The sequence below is a fragment of the Caretta caretta genome, chromosome 11 (assembly GCF_965140235.1).
Source record: "Caretta caretta isolate rCarCar2 chromosome 11, rCarCar1.hap1, whole genome shotgun sequence".
NCBI classification, from domain to species: domain Eukaryota; kingdom Metazoa; phylum Chordata; order Testudines; family Cheloniidae; genus Caretta; species Caretta caretta.
Genome location: NC_134216.1, coordinates 4937070 through 4964759, shown reverse-complemented (window position 1 = coordinate 4964759; position 27690 = coordinate 4937070). Strand labels below are relative to the sequence as shown.

The following is a 27690-nucleotide window of genomic DNA, read 5'->3' as shown; positions in this document are numbered from 1 at the left end:
TCAGTTGAATCAAACGAGCTAGTGTACACGCTGTCCGCTTGGGGATAGTGAACCTGGTAATTTCTGTGAGTGTCCACTGACAGGGGCTGTATACTACAGGAAATGCTTTGGGCTCAGGTGCACCTATTGTTGTCCTGCAAGGCAAAGTAAGGGCTGGCAGAGCCCAGAGGAAATTATTTGGGTAGCTAACAGACTGGTGGGGTCAGGGAACTGGCACCTAGTTAAGCACCTGCCTAGAGGCAGAGGAATGACAAGGTGACTCTCAATCCTGGCCCCCTGAGAAAGTGTCACAGGAAGGACATACACCCAGGGCCATCCCTAGCTATTTTGGTACCCTACGCAGCCCCAGGCCTCCACTGCAGGGAGCGGGGTGGGGGGATGGAGGGGCTGGCCCCAGGCCTCTGCGGGCAGGACTGCCCACTTCCTGCGGTAAGTGGAGTGACCCGGCCCCAGCCTGCTTTGCTCCCCTGGCTCCCAGGCTTGGTGGGAGGGGAGAACCGCCCCGCCCCACCCCACCCCACAGCACTCGCCGGCAGCGCTGCTGGAAGCCAGGGGAGCAGAGCAGGCTGGGGCCAGATCACTCCACTTACCATGTGGTGAGTGCAGGGTTGGGCCTGGCTGCAATCTTCAGGGGAGTGAGAGCAGGGCTGGAGGAGCAGGGGCAGGGGCCTGGGGAAGAGCCGGAGCAGGGGCTGGAGCAGAACGCAGCTGCACAGGGCACCAGGAAATTTGGTGCCCCAAATTTCCTGGTGCCCAGCGCAACTGCATGCTTTGCGTATGGGTAAGGATGGTCCTGCATACTCAGAAACATGTGATGCATAAATCAATAGCATAAATCAATAGGAAAACCAGTGCTGCTCTGCGAGGTGGTTTTATTGAATTAGGTTTGCAGTCAGCATGCTCAACGTCACCAACTTAGTGATTGTCACAGATAGCATTGCCTCATTCCCAGTGCAGTTCAGCTGCGTGCGCACTTTAATTAGCCATTATAATTATTCTTGGGCAACCCAGGCTATGAGCTGAGTAGAAGAAGTGCTATATACCCAGCAGATGACTCAAAGGTTACTGACACAGCCCAGAATGCTAGTTCTGTGCAGAAACTAACATTCCCCAGAGATTCAAACTCCATTCTTTCCAAAGTCATCCAGGATAAGGGCTTCAAGCTGACATTTCCCACTCATTAAAGCTATGTACATTTCTCTTTCAATCACTTTGATATTGCCTATGCTAATATCCTGCCTAAGATGGAGAGTGCCTGCCTCTCCTGGCTTTTTATTCACTAGATTTAGAGCAAGATTTTGACCACATCTACTACGGATTCCTCACTGTTTCTATCATGTTGAAGCTGTTGAATCCTGATGTAATAACGAATCGATCGGTCCCAAACCTTCTGAGGCAGGGGGAGTTTTCAGAGGAGAATATTCACTATATAAGGATTTTATGGGCTAGCTTACAAATATATGAAGATCAAGGCACCCCAGTGTGTTTGCATCACGAACAGGAAACCCAAATTTACTTAGAATTACAAAGCAAAGGTGTTATATTGTCAGCATTTCCACTGGGGATTGGATGGAGTCTCATTTCTTCACAGCTTTGATGCAGTCTTGCCAGAAAGCATCTTTCTGAGTGCCTTGGAATTGTCTCCTTCTGGTGCTGAAGGCCACCTATTATGATCTGTGAGAAGTGATACCAAAAACAATCCGTTCATTTGCAAAACTAGCCCTCTACTCTTCTATCCTCCCACACCCAGTCACCACCCTTCCCAAGTTTCATCACTGGAAGACACTATCCCATGAACCCATTTTTACCTGGTATTTCCCAAGTGGAGGAATATAAGCTTTGACCAGCATCCACCTTCACAGTTTCCCCAGTTATAAAGGATGCAGCAGGAGAGAGCAGGAAACACACTGTAGGGGAGACCTAACAATGAAGAATTATGCCATTTACTTACTCAAATTTCTGGGGATGTGTGTCTGTTACAAAGTATGTAATGGCTGATTTAGGTGTGAGACATCTACAGAGGCATACTCATTTTGTGCAGATGCCTGAGGATATGGGTCATCAGCAACTTTAAGCCAAGTTCCCAACATAGAATCATAGAATATAAGGGTTGGAAGGGACCCCAGAAGGTCATCTAGTCCAACCCCCTGCTCGAAGCAGGACCAATTCCCAGTTAAATCATCCCAGCCAGGGCTTTGTCAAGCCTGACCTTAAAAACCTCTAAGGAAGGAGATTCTACCACCTCCCTAGGTAACGCATTCCAGTGTTTCACCACCCTCTTAGTGAAAAAGTTTTTCCTAATATCCAATCTAAACCTCCCCCACTACAGCTTGAGACCATTACTCCTCGTTCTGTCATCTGATACCATTGAGAACAGTCTAGAGCCATCCTCTTTGGAACCCCCTTTCAGGTAGTTGAAAGCAGCTATCAAATCCCCCCTCATTCTTCTCTTCTGCAGGCTAAACAATCCCAGCTCCCTCAGCCTCTCCTCATAACTCATGTGTTCCAGACCCCTAATCATTTTTGTTGCCCTTCGCTGGACTCTCTCCAATTTATCCACATCCTTCTTGAAGTGTGGGGCCCAAAACTGGACACAGTACTCCAGATGAGGCCTCACCAATGTCGAATAGAGGGGAACGATCACGTCCCTCGATCTGCTCGCTATGCCCCTACTTATACATCCCAAAATGCCATTGGCCTTCTTGGCAACAAGGGCACACTGCTGACTCATATCCAGCTTCTCGTCCACTGTCACCCCTAGGTCCTTTTCCGCAGAACTGCTGCCTAGCCATGGCTGCCACTTAAGTAATATAGCTTAATACAACAAGCTTTTAAGTTGAGCAGCAGACCATAACTCTCTACCTTCCATACCAAGGCCAAAAAAAGTTTTAAAGAGGTTTCATTATTTTGTCAAAGAAAAGAGTGTTCTTACTGATCAACCAGTTGACTGGAAGATGGCTTAATCCCTTATGCTTTTACTTTCTGACGTTACCATTCAATACTTTCAGTTCTTTTCTCATTTAGTCAGCTTCCTTTGTAACTAAGTTGAGAACAAAAAGAAAAGGAGTACTTGTGGCACCTTAGAGACTAACCAATTTATTTGAGCATAAGCTTTCGTGAGCTACAGCTTATGCTCAAATAAATTGGTTAGTCTCTAAGGTGCCACAAGTACTCCTTTTCTTTTTGCGAATACAGACTAACACGGCTGTTACTCTGTAAGTTGAGAATTTATTTGACCAGGAACAAGTACTTACAATACATTTTAAATTCTCAGAGTATGTTTGGATAAATCTCCTAATGGGATGATTCTTTTTAAGTCTTCAAGCAATGCTTTGCACACTACTCTCCCTTTCTCCAAGCTCTCCCTCTTCTAACACCCTCACCACCTCAATATTAACCCTTTATTGTCCTCCATATACTATAATGGTGTCAGGACAGAGGTACAGGTAGAATCAGGAACATGTTCTGAAATGCATTACCTCCTCAGGAATTCCCAGTCTCTTGGCTGGAATCTTTTGGATGTAGTTTTTAAACATCTCTTCACCAAGTTCTTTATAGTTTGCAACAGCGGTTTCTGAAAATATTACTCCCTATATTGAAAACAAAAAGCACAGTGAGATCAAAGTATTGTTGCATAAATTTAATTCTGAAAAGTTTAAAACCCTGACACATTTTTACCATCTAAACAGCACTTGGCTGTGAGTTTTTTAAACTGGGCTTGGTCAGAATAATGAGACACTTTAGTTATAATGCAGGTAGCTATTAGCATCTTCATTATTAAACAGTGTCATTCAAGTCATTGGTTACTGTTATGCTGGTCTTTCCATTCAAAATCCTAGTTTTCCCAAATTTGCAATTAATTCCTCAATCTCAGCTCAACAGCTCCAAACATTGGGTATAAAATCTGAACCCAAAAGATTTTTTTTGGAATTACAAATATTTAAGATTTGCTTTTATTGAAGGAGAGCAAAATAATCCAAATAGGACAGCCAAAGGTTTCTTCTTGTCTTACAGAGCCCTACACTGGCTTTACTATGTGTGTTCTGGTACCACCCAGAGTCCCAGCCAGATTCAGGGCCCCATGTTTTAGGATCTGTATTGATGTAGAGAAAGAGACTGTCCCTGCCCTGAAGACTTTCCACTCTAGATTAAGAGGGTTGTAGCAGATAGAAGGGATGGACGAGGGAAGATGAAAGTAACAGCAATTGGAACACAGGGTTACATGACCAGCTATGTGCATAATCTGCATGTTTCAAGACTGTTGGTTTTTTAAACAGGAGAAATGTTCTGAATTCCAACTAAAATTTTCCATGTCATTAATCCATAGTGTGGCTATTAAGGTGATAGGAATCTTACAGGAATGTGGACCACAGCTTTTTTGGGAATTAGGGGAATAGTGTTTAATGCACAAGCAAGTTATTTCCTTTAGAAACACACTCTGCTTCCCTCGTACATGTTTCCTTGGTGCCCCGCCCAGATCCTGCAGTGAAAAGTTCTTGGGGGTTACCGCAAAAGTGGTGCACCCACACAGGATAGTTGTGCATATCTTTGTGTCTCCTGACTGCAATATGGATTTTCATAATTGACACAGTAATGAAACCATTACAGGCTAGCCAGTAAATAACTGTCCTCTAATGTTAATACATAATTTGATATATCTGACAATTATAGTATTGTGCACTGGGTACATGACGTATTAAAATGCAAGCACTGTGTGAATTAAAAAATATATGTTTACTTATCCGAGATGCTGCTTGGCATATGCAATAATGTATAATTGATATGATTAAATGGATAATTATTAAGTCTTTTTAAAAAGCCAGACACACACATTATGTCTCATTACACACAAGCTATGTTAATTTATTTCCCCAAGACTTAATAAACCTAAGAAACTAGGCAAAAATCTCAATGTTTAACCGTCATTCAGTAGTTCTCATTGCAAATATATGATCAATTAAGTTTCACAGGAGCCGGAATGCAGCCTTTACGCAAATGCAGAAACCTCTGAGGAAGCTTGAGTTTCTCTACCTGAATGGAGCTGCACGGTGTGCATCCAATTAAACAGCCCATCCCAACACCAACAATACTGCTTGTTTCTAGATAGGAAGCTTAACGGGACACACACCATCCCATAAAGGCAGAGGAAGGGTCCCCTTGCTGGCCTGTTTCCCAACTCTGACTTCTGTAAGGGAGAATGCAACATGGATTTTGAATGGGAAAATTCTGCTCCTCCCACATATCTCTCACCAAAAAATAAATCAAATTTGGAAAAACAGACTCTGGTTTAGGATGCAACGTATAACAACTAGAACTGAAACAATATCAACATTCAAAGCTAGGGCTGCCATGTCTCTTATTTCACAGCAGCATGCATTTGGAATAGATAGTTAGTCTTTCCATAACATTATTTAAACCAATTACTCAATACATAATTAATTCCCAGTGATCTGGCAAGCATGTTCTAGCTAGCCTGTACATTGGATTCCTGTCTGTGTTGTGTTTCATTGATATGAATCATGAATAACCACCACCCCCCACTCTTCTATAGTGAATTCTTCTGCACACGCTAAACATCCATTTTTGCCCCCAAATAACCCCATTTTACATATGAGGAAATTATGGCAAAAGAGTTTAAGAACTTGTTTGACATCCTAGAGAGAGAGATTCTGTGTCAGAGCTGGGGACAGAAGCCATTTCTCAACTCCCAGTCCCTGCACCATCACTACATAACTGTCCTTTCTACATAGCACACCTCCTGAATCACACACTCGTGTACCCCCCATTGAAATACTGAGTGTTGTATATGTTTTCAAAATGTGCTTTTGAAAGACATTTCTCCCCCACTCCCAAGTATCTTTCCCCTAAAGAAGAAAAATAGGGGAAGTGCTAATGTAAACACAGAAGTGGAAGTGATTTTACTGACCCCATGTTCCTGACAGACAGACCATCCAGTCAGTGCAAACACTCAGAGGGCCTTGAAGATGTTAAGAACACTTTAGAGTGGTGATGCTAAATGAAATTGAGCATTCAAAGCAGACATGGGGATTTAGCCACACAACATCCATAAATTCTGCATTTCTACCCCCCACGCCAGTTGGCTTTGAAAAATCTTAAACCTGGGACTATATCATTGATAAGTCTGATCATATTGTGTGTTGTTACTTACAGGGGCTACAGAGTTGATTCTCACTCCACTATGGGCCCACTCTATGGCTAAACTCTTGGTTAGGTTATCCACTGCAGCTCTTGCTGCTCCAGTATGTCTATCACAGAGAAAGAAAGGAAAGAATCCATTTCAACAGATAACACTGTGCTCTCTCTCACCACCCCATTGAAGAATGTAAGAAAAATGTAAGTAACATAAAACAATAACTACAAAGTTTTTGGCTGGGCCAGTCAGACAATTGCATCTTCCAGCTTACTAAGCAAACTCCAACAAGCTTGTTCTCCTAAGGAACAGCAAAGAGTCAAGAGGAAGCTTTGCTGAAAGACTACAGGTCATAAGATGGGTATGTGAGATGATACTACGAGGGAACCCCAGTGAACAAATAATTACACAGCTGGACAGGTAAATCAAGTGCAACTGAAACCCAGAAGTTAATTTGCCAATAGTCATGTGACTATATAGAAGCACAAAACATGATTAACAAGCCAGACACTGCCCCTTAGAGTGACCTGATGAAACCTCTTTCCATCTTAGTTTTATAGTAAATGAGATGGGGCTCAGGCTCTCCAGCTCTAGGTTTATTTTCCAAATGTGGTATTGGTATATTCTCAGTGAGAGCTCACACATCGGTCAATTCCAGAGCAAACCGAAGTGCCTGCACCACCTTGTGGATCTCTAAGTTATCTTTACACTGACTAGAACCAGACAGATTCCAGCTCTTAGATAGTAAGTGAAAAAAATACTAACAAAAGTACAGCAAGTGCGTTATGTTGGTTTGTCTATGACAAGACGCTCTGCTGGAGTTGCGTTATGGTTGGGAGCTACCTATGAGCTCTGTGTGTGTGACTTCTACCTACTGTTCATACTCCCCTCTGCAGAGCCTTGGCACCTGTTGCTGCCAAAAATGCAACAAGAGAAGGAAAACTGCTGAAAGTAGATACACACGATCTCCTGCTCAAGAGAGAAGGCACAACAGTGAACACACAAAGGAGTCAGCCTGTACCGATCAACCTTACTCCGGTATTCCCACTCAGGATTAGGGGCAGTAAAATTCCTGGTCCTGTCCACTCCACAGCTTTCAGCAAATAAACCCCTGATGCTGTACATGAGAAGGTGACTCCAAAACAGATATCCGCATGGTGGGGGTTGGGGGAGGCTGAGTGAGGCTACCTGCAGGACAAGGTCAGAACATGCTAGGGACACTCTGTGATGGGGTGTACCAACCTTGCACCGGGCCACTGGGACAGGACCAATCACTGTGGGTCCAGGATGCCACGCCCCCTCCCCCCTGCTGCACATACTCCAGGTGGAAGGGACAGATAAAAGGAGGCAGCCCTGCTCTGTCCCGGTTGTCTGAAGAGGAGGAAGGATGTGTGCTGCAAGCCCCTGCAGAGGCACCAGCAAATCCCGAAGCAGTGGGAATCCTGGACCTGGACTACGCTGCGGACGACCAGTCAACCGAAGAGACTGACTGGGAAGCTGAGCTGCTGCCAGCCCAGGAGATTCCTGAGATGAGCCTTGCAGTAGGAAGTGACACAGGGAATGTATTAGAAGCCGATGCTTGAACCTTTAACCAGGAATTTTCCAGCTTCATAGGGCCCTGGTTCCCCTCTTCCTCTCCCCCCACCCCCGCACTTGCCACTAGGTCTGGCTACCAGGGACTAAAGCCATAGACTAACTATTTGCTCTGTCTCACCCATAGTATCAGAATCCCATAACTGTTATTGCCTGCCCCAGCCAGGAGGCTTCAGGCCTAGACTATTTGCTTTGCTCTGTCCTGCCCAGGGGTTGCAGACAGATTGTTTGCTCTGCCCTGCCAAGAGGATTAGAGCCCCCCAATTGCTATTGTTTGCCCCAGCCAGGAGGCTTGGGAGGCATAAACTGAGTGTTTGCTGGTCCCTGCATCCCCCCTCATCGAAACTGCCTGATGCAACAGGGAGTCCCGATGATTGTGTGACGGGGTGTACCAACCCCACACTGGGCCTATGGGGGTGTCCCCGCTTCACACGCAGGGCCCCCTGTGAGACACTCCTTCCCAACCAACAACCCCCCCCCCAAGACCCAAAATCATGCTACAACTAGAGAACAGATAAACTAGTAAATCCACAGTAGAAGAGGACAGCAACACTCTCTGAAGAATACGACCAGTGCAGAAGTTGCATACACAGAACTCACAGGCAACTTTCACCCACATCACAACTTTAACAGAGGCTTCACTTACAGGCTACGCCTACACTGTGCCGCAGTGCAGACTATGGGGGTGCGAACTGCAGAGTGCACCAAAGTGTTGCATGCTAACTGCCCCAGGTGGATGCTGTTGGCATGAACTAACTGGTACAGCAGCACCCCGTTTATTTGATCTAACTGGGGCTGGGACCAGACCGGATAATCAAAAATTCAGATAATCTGGAAAATGGGAACATGTGAACATGTGAGGCTGCAACGCCATCTAGCGGCCATAGGAGAGATGGCCTGTTTCTGGATGTATGGGCTGGTTGTTCGGTTAATGCGGAGAGCTGGATAATGGAGGGTCGGATAAATGAGGTTCTACTGTACCTAGTCCCAGTAACGCAGTCCTCTTTCAAACAACACTACTAATTTGTGCCAGCAGCATCCACGAATAGGGTAGGGTAGTTAGCGTGCAACCCTTCCTAGTGTGCTCTGCAATTCACACCTGTGCACAGTGTAGACAAGCCCCTGGTTTTGTATAGTCCAGCTGGTGTGGAACACAGATTCAATCTATTGCTGCAGCTGTCTCTAAACTCATGATAGATCCCTGTACATACAGCAAATACATACAGAAAGACGTGTGGAAACAGTGTGTCAAGGCAGAGCAGTAACCGCTCTTCCAAGCCCTGTTGCTGCCTAGTGCATGAATATTTTCTGTAAGAATAGCCCCTGTTCAAAAAGGAGGCCCTGCTGGGGGTGCTCAGCTGAAAGTGATTAATACTGCTAAGTCAAAAAGGATAGGAAAGGTAAATAATCTTACGACATGCCAGGAAACCCCTTCCACATGTCAGCTACAATGTTGACAATCGCTCCTCCGTGCTCTCGCATCCAAGCATTGTACACTATATGAGGGGAGGAAAATAACCTACTCAGCATCTGCCTCTTTTCAAATGATTTTTCCTAATGATTAGCACACACAAGTGGGAGTCAAGACTCCTGGGTCTAATCTCAGCTCTGCCACAGACTTTAGGGACGCAAAATCACCTTGCGTCCCTAAACCACAGTCCCCACATCTTGAAAATGGGAACAACATGTATGAGATGTCAAGAGCAATTAATTAGTGTTTGCAAAGAGCTTTGAGAACTGCTGGCGGAAGGATTAGGATCTTGATTCCCACTAAACTACTTTGCATTCATAATTAATAACATGCACTTTTCTATCCAAGGATCACAGTGCACAAACTTTACATTTAGCCTCCCATCTCTGCTGTGAAAAAAGTATTAATTCTATTTGACAGATAGGGAAATCAGGCATTAAAGAGGTTAAGTGACTTGCCTAAGGCCATGTAAGTCTGTGGCAAAACCAGAAACAGACTTTTTGACTCCCAGGCCTGGCTTTAGCCACAAGACCATCCTTCCACTCTTTTCATAACAAACATAGAAGATATATATTTAGTTTAGGATGAGATTAATGAAACAGGCATCCAATGTGATGCAAATGTGTGCAGAGAGGAGGTGGGGGAACAACAGGCAGCCTTTTAAAAGTTATTTGCCTACTGGTATTTCTTGCCACATCCAGTCCTCACCTGCCTTGCAGCAGTAGAAGGTCCCAGTCAGATTTGTTTCAATGACAGCATTCCAGCCCTTTGAACTGATGGCTTCAGCAGGACTGGGGAACTGGCCCCCTCCATTATTCACCAGGAAATCGATCCTGCCATGCAGATCCAGGGTGGATTTCACCAAAGCTTCCACCTAATAAAAGTAATTAAAAAAAAAAAATCTATAAGAGGTCAATTGGTTTGTCTGTCTATCCCATTTTAGCAGTGTGTGCTCCCCATCTACAAAAAGAATGCGCCAATGCACTTACCAGCCTTCCACAAGTTCAGTGGTTCTCAAACTTTTGCATTGGTGACCCCTTTCACAAAGTAAGCATCTGAGTGCGACCCCTCTTATAAATTAAAAACACATTTTTATATATTTAACACAATTATAAATGCTGGAGGCAAAGCGGGATTTGGGGAGGAGGCTGACAGCTCGTGACCCCCCCATGTAATAACCTCGCAACCTCCTGAGCCCCAGTTTGAGAACCCCTGCACGAGTTCTTCTAGGCAACAACCTTGCAACTATACTCAGGCTGTGAGAGCGCAACTTGACAGCTTCAGTTAACAGAGGACTGGGCAGAGTCAGTATTTGGATGGGACAGCTCCCAAAAATAACCCAGGTGCTGGAAGTGTCAGTACTGAAATAAAGGGAAAGCTGTGCAATTGGAGGTTATGTTTTTTTGATAAAATGTAAAAATGAAGCATTCAAATTCAAAGTTACTAAAATTCCTATGGCACTTTTCCTGAGATTGGCTCCTGGCCAAATTCCACATAAGGTAATTACTGATGCCTTCCTGTACTTAAATTCACTGCCGTTTTGAATGGATACAATATTTTTAATTCACTTACTGTTCTAAAAGTGGCCATATTGTGTTGCTGGTTATAATGGCTACTATATCCCATCCTCAGAAAGCTCTGCACTTCAGTAGCTGAGGGAGTAATCTTTACACACACACACACACACACACTCCACTTCATTGTCTAAAGGCCCTTGCTGCTTGCTAAGGGCAGTAATGCATCAAACAGCAACAATCAGCTTTCTCAAGTGAAACAGGAGGCTATATTGACTACATTCACCACAGACAATCTTCCTGCGTCACGCTGCCTGGTTTGGGACACAGCTAAGAATGCCAAAATACAGGGCAAGTACTCCAGACTTGTGGTATATTCCATGAGATTTCACCAAACCAGTAACAAATGTGCACTTCCAAAATACTATACAAGTTAACATGAAGCCACAGACAGTCCCCTTCAGGCATGCACCACTCAGACAAACCAGACTTCTGTGATAAATGATTATTAAACCCATAAATCACATATATTAGGTTCTTTCAGCTCCAGAGACCCAGCCACTTACCCCAGGTCAAAATATACTTCAAGATTTCACCCAAAAACCATGCTGGTAACCAATCCTTTAGTAAACTAAAACTAAAGGTAAAAGGAAAGGAGTACTTGTGGCACCTTAGAGACTAACCAATTTATTTGAGCATGAGCTTTCGTGAGCTACAGCTCACTTCATCCGAATGAAGTGAGCTGTAGCTCACGAAAGCTCATGCTCAAATAAATTGGTTAGTCTCTAAGGTGCCACAAGTCCTCCTTTTCTTTTTGCAAAGATAGACTAACACGGCTGTTACTCTGAAACCTAAAGGTAAAAGAGAGTTGTTAAAAGGTTAAAATGAATCATATCCATTACAGTTGATTTCAGAGTTTGCATATCAGGATCATAGTAGTGATGTTAAATCTGCTAACTTGCAATTAGTCTCTCTGGTTCACCCAAAAGATTGGGGGGGTCCTCAGTCCATGGTTCAGAGCACCCCTTTGTTAGAAATCATAGTCCAGAGATGTGGAGCAGGAAAGAGACAAGGAGGTGATGACACAGTTTCCATATATACCCTCAGCCTATGTGCATGGAAAGTTACTGGTTCAAACAGAGTTTATATGCCATTGCTGAGTCATAGGGCATCCACTGTCTCCGTGTCTTCTGAACTGTCTTTAGGAGGGGCCCACTAGAAGAGTTGATTCTCGTTAATGGACCAGTCTCGATGTAAATCTGCCTTATGGGTGTTACCCAGGAACACCATGATACACAGATTTCAACAGGATAATAATACTTAGCAGACTATAACTTTTCCATCGATACTTTACAAGGCATGCTTTGTATAAGATTTATCTCAATTGTGCAACAGTGGTGATACATCAGTGGTTGCAACAGTGGTAATCTTTCTTTTCTACAGTGTCATATGATTGACAGTAACAACATCATAGAGGAAGGAGTAGGAAAAGAATCAAAACCATCCTAGTGTTCTCTTTAACAACTGCCAAAGCCATATTTGACTAAACAAATATGTTCCTATCTCCTATATTGGAGGAGTGGGGAAGTAATAAGAATACTCCAACAGTACTTATATTCAAATAAGAGGGTTTTAGAACAGACCATCTATTGCAATTTGCTACCATATTCTGGAGGAAACCCTCACAGTTCCCAGTTGAAAAAGAGGTGACCTAAACATGTCAGAGAGCCAGGAATTCTTGATTTAATCCTACCTGATACTGACCTTCTCAGAGTATTGGGATAATCACTTAACCTTTCTGCCTCAGTTTCCTTATCTGTAAAGTGTAGCTTTTTATACTTAAAACCTTGTCAACACAGGAGAGATAGTTCGCAGTAAGTTGACATCTGTTAGCGTGTAACGTAATGTAAGACGAACTAATAGCGTGCCCACGGAACGGCTGTGCCCATTCAATTTGCATGTTTTTGTACATGACAGGTGTTTGGTGCATACTAAGCGCATTGCAGCCTGGGAGGGTATTCCATGATCCTTTGCTTCATTGCTGACCCATGTGCATTTTGGGATTTTTCTCACTGTGCATTGTCAGATCATAGCAAACGCCAGGCAGAAGGCAGTGGAATTCTGGGACATGGGTTTAAATTTAAAAAAAAATCCCACAATTCTGCTCTCTCCTTCCCCTGCTTCCTCTGTTTCTGGGCAGACTAGTGCCATTTTTGAATTACTGTCGGTAGCACCAACAATGCTCAATGCTATACTGGCAACCGCAAATACACCAAAGCCGGTGACAAATATTTGCGTATTTTTCTATTAAAAAAAGAAGGAATTGGAGACCATTTGAACAGCTGCCCATCAAATTATCCCTTGGATCAATTATTGTGCTCAATTTTTTCCTATAACTCATTTCCCTGTTCTGCATTAGCTGTCATAAAAAGGTTCTGAGCACTGTTTATCCCCAGCCAAGAAGAAGATGCAGAGAGTTAATCTAGCATCTGTGGTCACAGAAAACGGACAAAAGAACGGGTAATGGGAATGTCCTGCTGACCAGGCAGATTCAAGAGCAGTGCAATCCTACAGGGGGAAGAACATCATTCAGCATCCTTCTCATATATTGAGCTGGCAATATACAGAAGCATCAGAAACAAGAGGGCAGCGTGTGACCTATGTCTCACAAATAGAGCCGCTAACTTAGCGCCACATCAACTCAGTAACTATGCCATGGGGGCTGGGGAGAACAGGGAAAGTACCTTGAACTTGACAGAGTTCAAATAAATGAATACAAAGTCTAACAACAGATAAGCTGCTAGTCACTGAATAAAATATTCAGTCTACAGCACATTAAAAAAAGTTAAAACTCTGTAAGTACCAACTTTTAGCTATTACTATGTACTAGGTGGACATTCTGCCCAAAGAAACTCATCTCTTACTGTTCTTCACAGGAATTGTTAACATATTATTCGTGATTGTTTCAACTGCTGTTCAGTTGACTCCTGGCCTATCAGTGAAGATGAGGTAGGAAAAGTGTGAGCAGTACAACTGGGTGAGCTTTTTAGTCAACAGAATAAAAACAATGAAGTAACATGACAATGAAAATAAATTTAAGACTAGAGCTTAATGTCCTTACTTAAGTAGGCGCTTTTTTACCTGCCTAAAATTCCCCCTGGAGAGTTTCAATTTGAGATGGGCATCTTCACCTTTTGTCCTGAACTGTGTGTAGTGTTGCCATATTCTGTTCAACAGCAGCTATGTTCCTCTTCAGAAGTAGCTGCATTTCAGTAGCAGGTGAAGTGACTCTTGTACACACTTTGGATGACAGGTATTATATGGCTGAAAATTTATATCCCCAAATAAAGACTTAAGATTGTAAATTAATGGAATATTTACAGCTGCATTATTAGAGTATTAAAAAGGTCAGAGTAAATTTAGTTATGAACTACAACTTACTAAACACCACAGTGAGGGGCACTGCTTAATTCAGGTAACTAAACAGCAGCCTTCCCCCCATTATTTACCAGAACAGACATAAAGGAATACCAGTGTGACTGATACCAAGTCACGCTGCTTTAATAAGGTGGGTGAAACTGTTGTAACAGCAATAAGAATAAGCTTTGCTATAGGAAAGGAGATAAACAGAGAAATGACTGAAGTCTGAACTAAATCAAGTTTACTAGTGATTGAAAGCCAACTTGATGTACCCTCTGGGCAGAATGCTGGGACATGGCGGGAGAAGAAGGAAAGTGCCTGCCACATACCTAGTGACTAGAAAAGGAGTACTTGTGGCACCTTAGAGACTAACCAATTTATTTGAGCATAAGCTTTCGTGAGCTACAGCTCACTTCATCGGATGCATACTGTGGAAAGTACAGAAGATCTTTTTATACACACAAACCATGAAAAAATGGGTGTTTACCACTACAAAAGGTTCTCTCTCCCCCCACCCCACTCTCCTGCTGGTAATAGCTTATCTAAAGTGATCACTCTCCTTACAATGTGTATGATAATCAAGGTGGGCCATTTCCAGCACAAATCCAGGGTTTAACAAGAACGTCTGGGGGGGGGGGGGGGCGGGGTAGGAGAAAACAAGGGGAAATAGGTTACCTTGCATAATGACTTAGCCACTCCTAGTCTCTATTGAACCTAAGTTAATTGTATCCAATTTGCAAATGAATTCCAATTCAACAGTTTCTCGCTGGAGTCTGGATTTCCCCTTGTTTTTTCCTAGCCCCCACCCCCAGACATTCTTGTTAAACCCTGGATTTGTGCTGGAAATGGCCCACCTTGATTATCATACACATTGTAAGGAGAGTGGTCACTTTAGATAAGCTATTACCAGCAGGAGAGTGGGGTGGGGGGGAGGTATTTTTTCATACTTTGTGTGTATATAAAAAGATCTTCTACACTTTCCACAGTACGCATCCGAGGAAGTGAGCTGTAGCTCACGAAAGCTTATGCTCAAATAAATTGGTTAGTCTCTAAGGTGCCACAAGTACTCCTTTTCTTTTTGCGAATACAGACTAACACGGCTGTTACTCTGAAACATACCTAGTGACTGACGCCCTTTGGTGTGACACACTGGAAATCCTGCAGCAGTTTAGATACATAATTAAAAGCTTCTAAGTAAATACACATGATCAGTCCAGTAGCTCGTTATCTAGATACAAAAGGGATGGGAGCTATGCAAATACCTTATCTAATTTGAGTTTAAGTTCTGTTTCCCAGAGGAGTACAGGAGGCAGATTAGAATAGCAGGAGAGACATATTTTTTAGATATTTCTGCTAAAGTGGTAGACTGTGAAAGAGTTATTATTTTTGACATTTAAATGGTCATGTTTATGATATCAGAGTAAGCACCCCATTGAGCAAAATGGGGTACTTCAGACCTCTCATGGTTATTGTTTCAGGCTGTCACTCAGGAAGAAAGACAAGGTAGGTAATATCTTTTATTGGACCAACTTCTGTTGGTGACAGACAAGCTTTCAAGCTTACACAACACTGCATATTAAGGATGAAAGCATTTGTACTGGTTACACTAAGAGCTTACCAGTTTAACTAATAGTCTAATTTTTTAACTGATACTGTTAAACTGGTGCAAGGGGTGGTTTGAACACTTAGTTGACCTAAGCCTAAAATAGCTTGTAGAGCACAATTCTGCAGCTGTGGAGGGCCCTGCTTACAATCCACCCTGGCAGATTCAAGGAGTGGAAATAAGTTATTCTAGACAAAGCCATATCCATCCATAACACAAGGTCTTTTGTGGAGGAAGAAAGTAATAAAAGAGAAAGGCGGCGGGGGGGGGAACGACTGAACATTTTCAGATAAGCTATTTACTCTCCAACACAGACCTTTTGGGGGATTTTAACTAAAAACCAGATCATTCTAGTGTCTACTGCCTCACCATTTTGTCAGCAAAATAAAAAATATAAATAAAATAGTCCTGTTTTCTGTGTGCCAGCCTTTGCTGTCTTTGTCTCCAATCCAGCTCAGCAGCTTCCATACTTTCACACTACAGCTGTCCTCTAAATAATTCACCAAATGAAAGCACATTTTGATATCACTGCAGGGTTTCTTCTGGTTACAGTAACCACAGCCAGTGCAGTGAGAGAGAAAGATTTATCAGCAGAACCAGTTACAGCTCACAAGGGGGAAAATAAGGAAAGAGTTCTGTATCGATCCTGAATTTGAAATTCTCCCTGTATAGATTTTCAGTGTTCAGCTCATGGAAACTTCCTCTCTGGAAGCAAAAGTAGAGATATACATTGGATTATTCAATCACCTAAAGCAGTGGTGCTCAAACTTTTTCAGTCGCACCCCCCTTTACCAGTAATGGAATCTGTCCACAGACACACATCCCTCCAAAGCCAAGCTGGGAGAGAAACTGGGGCTGGGGACAGAGAGGGAATGAGGGAAGAGTTGGGCTGGGAGCAGAGCAGGGAGCTGAGTGGAGCTGCGGCTGCAGTTGGAGAGGGAGTGAAAGCGGAGCTGGGCCTGGAGGAGGAGCTGGTCTGCGGGCAGAGCAGGGCTGGAAGCATAGTGCTCCCTACCCATCCCACATGGGGGCTGGCCCCGGCTCCACCATGCGCCCTCCTGAATGTTCCTCCATGCCCCCCTTGTGGGGCATGCCCCACAGTTTGGGGACTACTGACCTAAGGGGTCAATTTTGACAAAGGTCAAAAAGAAGAACTAGAAGACCAGGGTTCCAGTCTGTGCTCTGACACTGAATCGCTTTGTGACCTTGCACTAACCACATCACATTGTGGCACGTAGTTTCATCATCTCTGATATGAGGATAATAAAGTGACCTACTTCAAAAGAGAGAGGCATTGTTAGGATATAGATATTCAGGCCTGTCTGTAAAGGCCTATACTCTAAAAATTTAGGTGTATTCTTATCACTTAGCTAGTTATAGAAGTATAAAAGAAAGAATCAAAATCACTGTCTGCCAGTGTAAGGTCCTTCTCTTACTGTGACAGTGAGGCCCTGTGCTTAGGCGAAGATCTTTGGCTAAGCAGCAGAGGCAGCCATAAGCTGGGAAGCGACCGATCACATCCTAACATTCCAAACTAGTCACATTGAAATAAGGTGCTGTTGGGCTGTTAGGAATACAGTCCTGTCCTGATAGTGCCTATCGCCTCCAGAGAAAGGGAAGTGCCTAGAAGATGTAAAAGGAAACTTGGTTTGATAGCATCCTGTCTGGCAAGAACTCACTTATCAATAGCTGGGATATGAAATTCTCATTTCTTTGTTGTTCTATCACTGTAGTCCCCACTTCCCTATTGTTTATTTGTCTGTATAATCTCTGTCTGGTTCTGTGATTGTTTCTGTCTGCTGTATAATTAATTTTGCTGGGTGTAAACTAATTAAAGTGGTGGGATATAATTGGTTAAATAATCATGTTACAATATGTTAGGAATGGTTAGTTAAATTTCAGTAAAATGATTGGTTAAGGTATAGCTAAGCAGAACTCAAGTTTTACTATATAGGCTGCAGTCAATCAGGGCGTGTGTGTGTGTGGGGGGGAATGGGAATCATGTTTTGCTAAAGGGGGAAATGGGAACAGGGACACAGGCTCTGTGGTGTCAGAGCTGGAAAGGGGGACACTAAGGAAGGAAACTGGAATCATGTTTGCTGGAAGTTCACCCCAATAAACATGGAATTGTTTGCACCTTTGGACTTCGGGTATTGTTGCTCTCTGTTCATGCGAGAAGGACCAGGGAAGTAAGTGGGTGAAGGAATAAGCCCCCTACCAGGCATGTGTGGAAATATGAATATTAGTGAACTTAAAACACATTAAGAAACTCAGTGAGTAATTGATAGAATCATAGAAGATATGGGTTGGAAGAGACCTCAGGAGGTCATCTAGTCCAACTCCCTGCTCAAAGCAGGACCAACCCCAACTAAGTCATCCCAGCAAGGGCTTTGTCAAGCTGGATCTTAAAAACCACTCAGGATGGAGATTCCACCACCTCCCTAGGTAACCCATTCCAGTGCTTCGCCACCCTCCTAGTGAAATAGCGTTTCCTAATATCCAACCTAGACCTCCCGCACTGCAACTTGAGACCATTGCTTCTTGTTCTGTCATCTGCCACCACTGAGAACAGCCTAGATCCATCCTCTTTGGAATACCCCTTCAGGTACTTGAAGGCTGCTATCAAATCCCCCCTCAATCTTTTCTTCTGCAGACTAAATAAGCCCAGTTCCCTCAGTCTCTTCTAATAAGTCATGTGTTCCAGCCCCCTAATCATTTTCGTTGCCCTCCGCCGGACTCTCTCCAATTTGTCCACCTCCTTTCTCTAGTGGGGGCCCCAAAACTGGACGCAATACTCCACATATGGCCTCACCAGTGCCAAATACAGCAGAATAATCACTTCCCTTGATCTGCTGGCAACGTTCCTACTAATGCAGCCCAATATGCAGTTAGCCTTCTTGGCAACAAGGGCACACTGTTGACTCATATCCAGCTTCTTGTCCACTGTAATCCCCAGGACTGTTTCTGCAGAACTGCCATTTAGCCAGTTGGTCCCCAGCCTGTAACATTGCACGGGATTCTTCCGTCCTAAGTGCAGGACTCTGTGATTGTCCTTGTTGAACCTCATCAGATTTCTCTAGGCCTAATCCTCCAATTTGTCTAGGTCACGCTGGACTCTATCCCTACCCTCCACCATATCTACCTCTCCTCCCTAGCTTAGTGTTATCTGCGAACTTGCTGAGGGTGCAATCCATCCCATCATCCAGATCATTAATGAAAATGTTGAACAAAACTGGCCCCAGGACTCACCCTGGGGCACTCCGCTTGATACTGGCTGTCAACTAGACATCGAGCTGTTGATTACTACCCGTTGAGCCTGATGATCTAGCCAGCTTTCTATCCACCTTATAGTCCTTTCATCCAATCTTTTTTAACTTGCTGGCAAGAATACTGTGGGAGACCGTATTCAAAAGCTTTGCTAAAGTCAAGGTATATCATGTCCACCACTTTCCCCATATCCACAGAGCCAGTTATCTCATCATAGAAGGCAATCAGGTTGGTCAGGCGTGACTTGCCCTTGGTGAATCCATGTTGACTGTTCCTGATCACCTTCCTCTCCTCCAAGTGCTTCAAAATGGATTCCTTTAGGACATGCTCCATGATTTTTCCAGGGACTGAGGTGAGGCTGACCATTCTGTAGTTTCCCAGATTCTTCCTCTTCCCTTTTTAAAAGATGGGCACTATAGTTGCCTTTTTCCAATCGTCCGAAGAGTGCGAAGAATCAAAGGCTAGCAATTGTGGCATTTGTGGATCAAGACAATGGGAGGCCCTTTCACCTGAGATGAGGGAAGTTCACTATGTGTTATCAGCTGCTATTTTAAACACAATGGAAATCCCTTACTCACGATTTGTCAAACCATTCTTCCACTACAGACTCCATGCAGGATAGATATGGAGTATTTTTATACCAATGTAGGCTACATTTAACTGTCAGTGGAGGGAGTTACAGTAAAGCTTGAGGATTTTAGGTCTCTTGGAAAAGAAAGCTATTCATCAATGCTCAGATGAGCTACAGTGGTCAGCATTACTGCAGTGACAGCATACAACTTCTCCTTCCCAAGGGACCTTGTCGCTTAGGTTTAAAACCAGCTGGTTGGATACCTGGGTTTTAGCATCAGCATCTCATTCCCCAGCCTCCTCACCCACGGCAGTTTTTGCAATCCTGAAGTAGGGGACATGGACGCAGTCCAGAGAATGCTAAGAGCACTTGGTTGATCGCAGGCACACCAAGAGTCCCAGCTTAGCTATGCTTGGAAGGAAGAAAGACCTGGTGGCATTGCAGGTACTAGGACCCTCTCCTTCACCCATGTCGAGGCAGTGGAGAAGCAGGAGCTGGGCAGAGAAGGCCATCCTTTTCCCATGAAGGAAGAGGAGAAAGAAGCCACCAAAACTCTCCTGGCACCTGTACCCTGATTGTGCAGATGGCAGAGAAGGAGTCTCAACTCCTCCCGTTTTCCACTGCTACACAGGAGATGTGGGGAGGAGGACTCTTCCTCCAAACATCAGTCAGTCAGGGAAGAGCCTCTTCCCCTCTCAGCAGCCAGGAGGAAGAATTGTGGGGCTCCTCCATCCCTGCAGCCTACAGAGTGGGGTACAAGAGCTAAATAGTGATAGTTTCCTTGGAACTTGGGGGAAAGGGTTTGGCCTGACACAAGGGATACACAGCCACTTAGTTTAGATCTTGGCCAGCAGAAGCCGAATGCACTCTCCCTCCCCCTCGCATCTGTAACAGCAAGCGTGGGATACTGACTGGTATTCAGTCCAAATTACTAAGATCACTACTGCCTCAGGAGCCCATACTGGTCACCACATATGCTCTAGTCCAAAGAGAGTCATCAGAGACCCAAATTTGCTGTTCCAGATGAAACATCCCTTCATGCACGAGAACAAAATAGGGAAACCCGGATGCTCTTTACACAGCCATGTTCCATAATTCCTTTTCCCAACAGCCTTAACAAAACAGATTTGCTACATTTTACAAAATACTGTCTGTAAAACAACTAGAAACAAGACAATGAGGCAGCAGCATTGTCTTTTTAATTAAAGGAACCTGACAGGTGAGGCACTATTTATGAAAGCCCTTCATTAGCAAGCAGGATTATTTCTTGCATACTTGGTGAAAAGACATTTTAGCTAGAAAGCAAGAAGGCCCCTGAGGATAAAGATTAAAAGAAACATCAAAACTTGCATTCATTAAGTTATTCCCTTGATGTCTAGCATAAATCTCCTCCTGCAGCACTCAATATGGCTTCTTCAGCACTTTGGAGGCTGAAGAGAGCCCTGACAGCCCAAATACAAGCGCTACATGTGGAGAGATGTATTCTCAAAAGCTTTGTGTGATGCAGTTTCAAACTAGGCAGACAAGACAGAACGAACATTATGTCATCTTCAAACCAGATGCACTATTAAGAGATTTAGAACAGCAGAATAGGAGATCTTTTGGCAATTCAGAAAGCAGTTTCATCCTCCTTAGAATTCCTCTACTCAAGAATCTTTGCTCCAATTTCTCTGAACTAGAGTTACAACTCAGATAAAATTCTTACTTGTCTTTGGAGCCATGAAGGGGTCCAGGAGAGAAGAGATGCCTTGTGTGACACTGTATGGAATAGCCTGTTCGATAGCCCATCAAGGGTCATCAACTGTACAATAAACCCATTGAAAAAAGCCAGAGACTACCCCGATGAGTCAGCAAGACATGTAGGGGCATGCCAATGGTCAAAGAACTCTAAGGCTTTTCCATGTGCTGTGAAGCTTGTGTTTGGGATACAGGAATTACAAGCCTCATGGCAAAAGAATACAAAAGGCAGCAACAGCATCTCCATTATGTCTTCATTCCTCTTCTTACCTCTGGAGTAACTTTTCTACAAACTGAAGAAGCTCTGAACAAAGGACTGAATGATCCATCCAAGCTGTGGATGTGTTCCAGAGGGACTTTCAAGCCTGCAAACTCACCAATATTGCTAAGAACCTGATACATGGACTTTGAATCTCTGTATGTATTTGAGTGCTTTATCATTTAACAACTCTCTTCTTGTTCTTTCATTTTTCTTTGTAATAAACCTTTAGATTTAGAGACTAAAGGATTGGCTTGCAGCATGGTTTTTTGGGTAAGATCCAACCCAATATTGACCTGACAATGTGGCCGGCCCTTTGGGGACAGAAAAACATCTTGTTTAGTGAGCAGAATTTTTTAAATAAGTTCTCACCGAACTGGACTATGGGCTGCTCGGGAGCCAGAGAAGTGGAATGCAATAAAGGGGGCTGTGTGATTTCTTTTTTAGCTTCTTGATAACCAGTGTAGGGGACCAGGAGCACAGTTTGTGACTGACTGGTGAGTCCAACTTCAGTGTTATACATCAGTTTTAGGAGAATCTGCTCTCCTTTTTGCAGACTGCCCGGACTTTGGCATTTTTAGTAAGGGCTACCCCAGGCACACCAGGTCACACCTTGCTCGTGGACCTGATTTGTCTGGCTTTTTGTTTTGTATTTTTAAATAGGAAGGCTTACTTTTCCAAGTGTTTAATTTGAGATATCACAAAGATGAGATTGCAGCCAAAAAAGACACTAGTCTTGTGTTTTTATCGTGTAATACAAAATGATTCATCACAGCAATTTTAAGTGTCTTTTATCCCAGTCTCAACTAGACTCAGGCCTAGTCCACAGGGCCACAACCTCTTCCCAAGAATCCTCCATATCTGCACTGGATCCCTCCTCTGACAGCGCCACATCTTAGCCATCATCCTTCAATTCAAGGACAGACAGGACTTCTTTTAGAGCTTAGACAGAGAGATTGCCAGTGAGCACCCCAAAAACACTTTCACCGCACTCACTGCAAGGTAGCCAAATGCACTGTAGACAGCATTTACAGCCACTGTTGGCCTGAGGAAGTACCTTGGTAACCTCCACTCACACAAGTATGATTTAAAATTTGAGCAACCTATTGCTCCAGTTATCTGTTTGATCTTAGGAAAGAACTAAATGGTGATAATGTAGTAATCCTTGGAAAGTCCAGAGGTAGAGAATGTTAAACACACACAACTTAAACGGGAATCCACGAATACAACGAATAGCACAGAAGTTAGTTAAGAATTACAGACTGTACCTAAGGAACATAGGATGAAAATTGCATTTTCTTATTCAGGGCTTCTCATGGATATCAACATTTATTTGAAATCAGACTATATATTAGGGAAGGAAGTACATCTAGTTCTGCCATCCAAAGTTAGAGAGGGTCCAGAGAAGAGCTCATCAAAAAGAAAGTTCACAGTGATTTGATCCCAGTCTGTGAGTATCTATGTGGGGAGGAGATATCTGACAGAGCAGGGATTGGCAACCTTTGGCACATGGCCCGTCAGGGAAATCCGCTGGCAGGCTGGGAGAGTTTGTTTACCTGCACCGTCCGCCAGTTCGGCTGTTGCCACTGGCCACAGTTCGCCGTTCCAGGCCAATGGGGGCTGCAGGAAGCGGCAGCCAGCACATCTCTCGGCCCACACCACTTCCCGCAGCCCCCACTGGCCTGGAACAGCAAACCGCAGCCAGTGGGAGCTGCGATCGGCCAAACTTGCAGACACTGCAGGTAAACGAACTGTCCCGGCCTGCCAGCAGATTTGTCTGACAGATCGTGTGCCAAAGGTTGCCGATTCCTGTGATAGAGGGTTCTTTAATATGGCTCTTGTTATAATTTTGTATGCTAATATCTGAAAGTTGTAGCTAGACATTCATCCTGGAAATGTAGCACAGATTTTTAACAGTGAGATCAATCTATCATTAGAACTAAGTATTTTGAACAAGACTGATGCCTTTATGAGAGATGTTCTAATTCAACCAGAACTTGATGCAAGAATTTTACCCAGTAATTCCATGGCCCATATTATGCTAGAGGTCAGGCTAGATGACCACAAAAAATAAAAATGAAAACTATCAATATCTAATGGTTACTGCATATGGCTGCAAGTAGGGTCTCTGCCATTCTTTTCCTACCTCGATGGATTCACTGTGGCATTGTGGATAAGACACTTCTCCGTACATCAATCTTTAAAATGGGGAAAATACCTATAGTAAGAACACTGTAACAGTGCTATTCCTATTTGTTTCTTCAAAAGTGATTTTAATATTAGGTTCTTAAATTCACATTTAGGCACTTAAATAAGTGTCCTATTTTCAGTGAGCGTCCAGTAGCTTCCATTAACTCACCTTTCAGATGGATGCAAAAGGTTAGTGACCATCCCTAGGAAGAATCTTAAGATGCCAATGCACTCTTTGCAAGGGAAGGGGTTCTCTACTTATTGTCTCAGTGCCTAATTGACTCTGGTATTTCTATCCCCCCTACTTAGATCGTCCTTGTGGCTTCAATAACATAAGTGGTCTTTTGCCATCTGTCCTAACCTATTATGTAGCATTGCTGATGCTGGTAGATACTGAGCTGAAATTCACTGGCAAGTGAATTGAAACAGTGTGGACAGCCCCGTAGGGCCCAGCTCTTCCAGTTGAAAGGCACCAGGTACATTGTTATAAATCTCTTAAGACACTATTAGCTGTTCTGTTTTATTCTATTATTTTAGGCTGGTTGGTTTACGGTAGTAAAATTGACCAGACGGGTTTAGAATGTATATCGCTATTGAAGGGTAGGTATATGCTTTTACATTTTGTTGTGTTTTGAGGCTTTGAGTGCTTAAGGAAATTCACCAAATGAGACAAGGACCACCACCACAGATCAGGAAGTTTAGGTGTTTTCATGAACTCATTCAAGATTGTGTGAGAATAAAGGTCAGACTCAAATCATTACATTTTTGAATGTTTATTTATAAAGTGTAACAACAAGCAGGCAACTCAGACTTCATTCACCTGCCAGACTTCAGAGAGATCTAAAAACTAGGACTGAACATGAACGGTTTTCCAAATTACTAAAGCTTTCTCCAATTTAATTGGCTATTAAGAGACAGATTACCTGTCTCCCTCTCCTCTGCTCTCAAGCAGGCTTTATGACATCATCCAAAGTCTTCAATCACTTCTTAATTCAGAAGAAATTGGCAAGCAGGATTCAGACAGTTAGTTAACAGTTAATCAAGCCTGTCAATCACTTTCAGTCTGAGCCTCATGATCTACAAGCATGAAGACCTCCAGCCATGAGAAGCATTTAGGATTTTCAGCAAGCTTTGGGTCACATAGAAGACCATTCAAATTACAAGTGTTTTCCTGCTTAAAGAGTCACCGAAAGGAGGTGACTCTCCTTTCACACAGCTGTACAGTACATACTCCAAGCCCATATCACAATGATTTTCCTTCAGCCAATGAAGAAAGATTAAATTCCTTTGGCCTACCTAGGAGCAGCATCGGGGTGCTGTCCAGACAGATTGCTGCAGAGCAACAAGAGGCATTCCAATGCCCAGTCCAGGGATGAGTACACTAGCTCCCTGCCTCAACCACTTTGACCCCATGTCCCCCCCCACGATGGCCCTTTACAAGACTTCTGAAAGAATCAAATACTGCTGTTAAGCTCCTGAAGTTTGGCCTGCAAAGAGTCTACATTAGCTATTGAAAAAAGGCTTCCTTTCAGATCAGGGTAAAATCAGGCATTTTGAGGTTGGGTAGTAGTCAATGTTTAATTTCTCTGTCCCATCAGATGTTGCCAGGCCCTGCCTTCTCATGAGTCAAGAAACGAGCAGCTGACCATAAGAAACTGCAGTAGGTATAAGTGGGGCTAGATGTTGAAGTACAGTGATTCTTACTCACAGAGACGGTTAAAATAACGATCAAATCTCAGGTGTCAAATACATTTTTACCAGGGCATATTTGCAGGGGCCATTGCAGGTTTGATGTTCCTCCTCTCCCCACAAACACATATACACTTCTCTGGAGCACTAAGTAGAACCAACCCATTAAGGATCAGGTGGGTGTATCCAGTGTAATTGTTTCCTGCAGTGACAGGCAACCTCCAGGAAACGGTTAATTTCAGTCCTTTCTATCTTCTCTTCCCCTGCATCTACATTTTTGTAACAGTAAATCAAAAAATGCTACAATGCATTTACCTGATCTATGGCATTCATTCTTCTGAGTAAGATCACAGAAGAGCCTTTGAGGATTGAGACAACTTTAATAGCCTCAACACATCTTTAACATTTTAAACACAAGAGTAATTCATCTGGATTACCTCCTCTTCTCTGCGGATGTTGCACTGTATGGGGGTCACTTTGACTGGATTTGAGGAAGAGATTTTAGCAGCCAACTCTTTTGCAGCAGCTTGTAATCTGTCAAGTTTACGAGAGGCAATAACTATATTGCAACCTGTCAAAACAAAACCAAAAACTCTTTAGACAGAAGCTGTTCAAATAGGATAGTTGTATTAGACATTTAATAAGGTAGAGATTTCTTGTAAGACTGACAGCTCATTAATAGCTGCCGGCAAGTTAGAGATCAGCAGTCAGTGTTACTTTCTGGTCTCTGAGTTCACATCTCTTTCCCTCATCTAAGCTCTGGAGGTAAGAAGGATCTACAGTCAGAGCCAGGCTTATCTGCAGCGTCCCAAAGTGCTAGAGGGAAACTGACGGAAAATGTGGCTGCAATGTGGCCCTCGGGCTAAAAAGTTTGCCCACCCCTGTATTATAGGCTAATGAAGGTGAGTATTTTCAGGCAAGGCCTGGAAGGATAAGTGAAGCAGGACAGGTGACTAAGTGCATGGCACTCCCCCTCACCAAGTCAATACTGGCACACTTGCCAGGGCACCTTAGGCAAGTTACTTAGACATGCTGCATGCCTTAGTTTCCCACTCAATCTGTGCAATATAAACCTAAATTACAAGTTGACAAGAGACTGAATTAATGTTTGTAAAGCATCTGTGACAGAAGGTGCCTGGGGGGCTTCCTCCTGCACCCCTCTGGGGATCCCCATTTTCTTCTCCCGTAGGGCCCACCTTGTGCACTGACTCTTTGGAGGGATCCCATACCCCTTCTCCCGCACCTCCTCAGAGGAGTATTCCCCCCCAGCATCAGCTTTCCCACTGCAAGGGCTTCCCCCATTCTTCACCCTCCTTCTCCCTGTCTGAGAGGCCCCCTTCTTCATCCCCCCAGTCCAACGGCTCCCCCATTCTTCAACCCCCCCCGTCCAACGGCTCCCCCGCCCCCACTCCCCCAGCTCCCCCTTCTGCACTCCTCCCTGTCCAACGGCTCCCCCCGCCCCCACTTCCCGGGTCCTCGAGCTCCCCCCTTCTTCGCCCCCCCCCAATCCAACGGCTCCCCCGTCCCCACTTCCCCGGTCCTCGAGCTCTTCCCTTCTTCGTCCCCCCAGTCCAACGGCTACCCCCCTCCCCCCTTCTTCAACCCCCCCCCAGTCCAACGGCTCCCCCGCCCCCACTTCCTCGGCCCTCGAGCTCCTCCCTTCTTCGCCCCCCCCCAGTCCAACGGTTCCCCCCGTCCCCACTCCCCCAGTCCTCCAGCTCCCCCTTCTGCACTCCTCCCTGTCCAACGGCTCCCCCGCCCCCACTTCCCGGGTCCTCGAGCTCCCCCCTTCTTCGCCCCCCCCCAATCCAACGGCTCCCCCCGTCCCCACTTCCCCGGTCCTCGAGCTCCCCCCTTCTTCGCCCCCCCCCAATCCAACGCCTCCCCCGTCCCCACTTCCCCGGTCCTCGAGCTCCCCCCTTCTTCGCCCCCCCCCAGTCCAACGGCTCCCCCGCCCCCACTTCCCCGGTCCTCGAGCTCCCCCCGTCCCACGACTCCCCGCTCCGTGCAGGGCCCCCCCCCGGCCCCACCTAGGCCCAGCAGGTCGGCGCTGATGGCCTTGCCGATGCCAGTGCCGCCGCCGGTCACGATGGCCACCTGGTTGCGGAACAGCCCGGCGGCCAGGACCCCGCAGCACACGCCCCCGCCCGGCGCCGCCATCTTAGCACAGCGCCCCCCACGCCCCCGCCATAGGCTCCCCGCCCTCCCACGTGACCCCGCCGTGG

The 27690-nt window shown here is 44.7% G+C and overlaps 1 protein-coding gene across 2 annotated transcripts; it reads right to left on the bottom strand.

Annotated features, from left to right (window-relative positions):
• Positions 1 to 855: 855 nt before the first annotated feature.
• Positions 856 to 27637, bottom strand: PECR (peroxisomal trans-2-enoyl-CoA reductase). Of its 2 annotated transcripts, none has more exons than XR_007359172.2 (8): positions 27496 to 27637; positions 25903 to 26036; positions 9924 to 10089; positions 9159 to 9240; positions 6170 to 6266; positions 3480 to 3590; positions 1809 to 1907; positions 856 to 1674 (listed from the first exon to the last, which is right to left on the bottom strand). XR_007359172.2 is itself a non-coding variant. In XM_048869946.2 (8 exons), the coding sequence occupies exons 1-8, from the start codon at positions 27623 to 27625 to the stop codon at positions 1586 to 1588; spliced, it is 921 nt and encodes a 306-aa protein (XP_048725903.1). In that variant the 5' UTR covers positions 27626 to 27637; the 3' UTR covers positions 856 to 1585. The 2 variants fall into 2 exon arrangements, 1 of the variants encoding a protein (XP_048725903.1); XM_048869946.2 differs by having other exon boundaries at positions 1809 to 1920.
• Positions 27638 to 27690: the final 53 nt, after the last annotated feature.

Bases quoted from the DNA above. Each gene is read 5' to 3' on its own strand.
- PECR (XM_048869946.2), bottom strand. From the start codon at position 27,625: ATGGCGGCGCCGGGCGGGGGCGTGTGCTGCGGGGTCCTGGCCGCCGGG. The intron at 10,090-25,902 runs GTAATCCAGATG...TACTTTTATTAG, and splicing joins ACATCCGCAGAGAAGAGGAG to GTGGAAGCTTTGGTGAAATC. The intron at 1,675-1,808 runs GTAAAAATGGGT...CACTTCTCACAG, and splicing joins CTCCACTTGGGAAATACCAG to ATCATAATAGGTGGCCTTCA.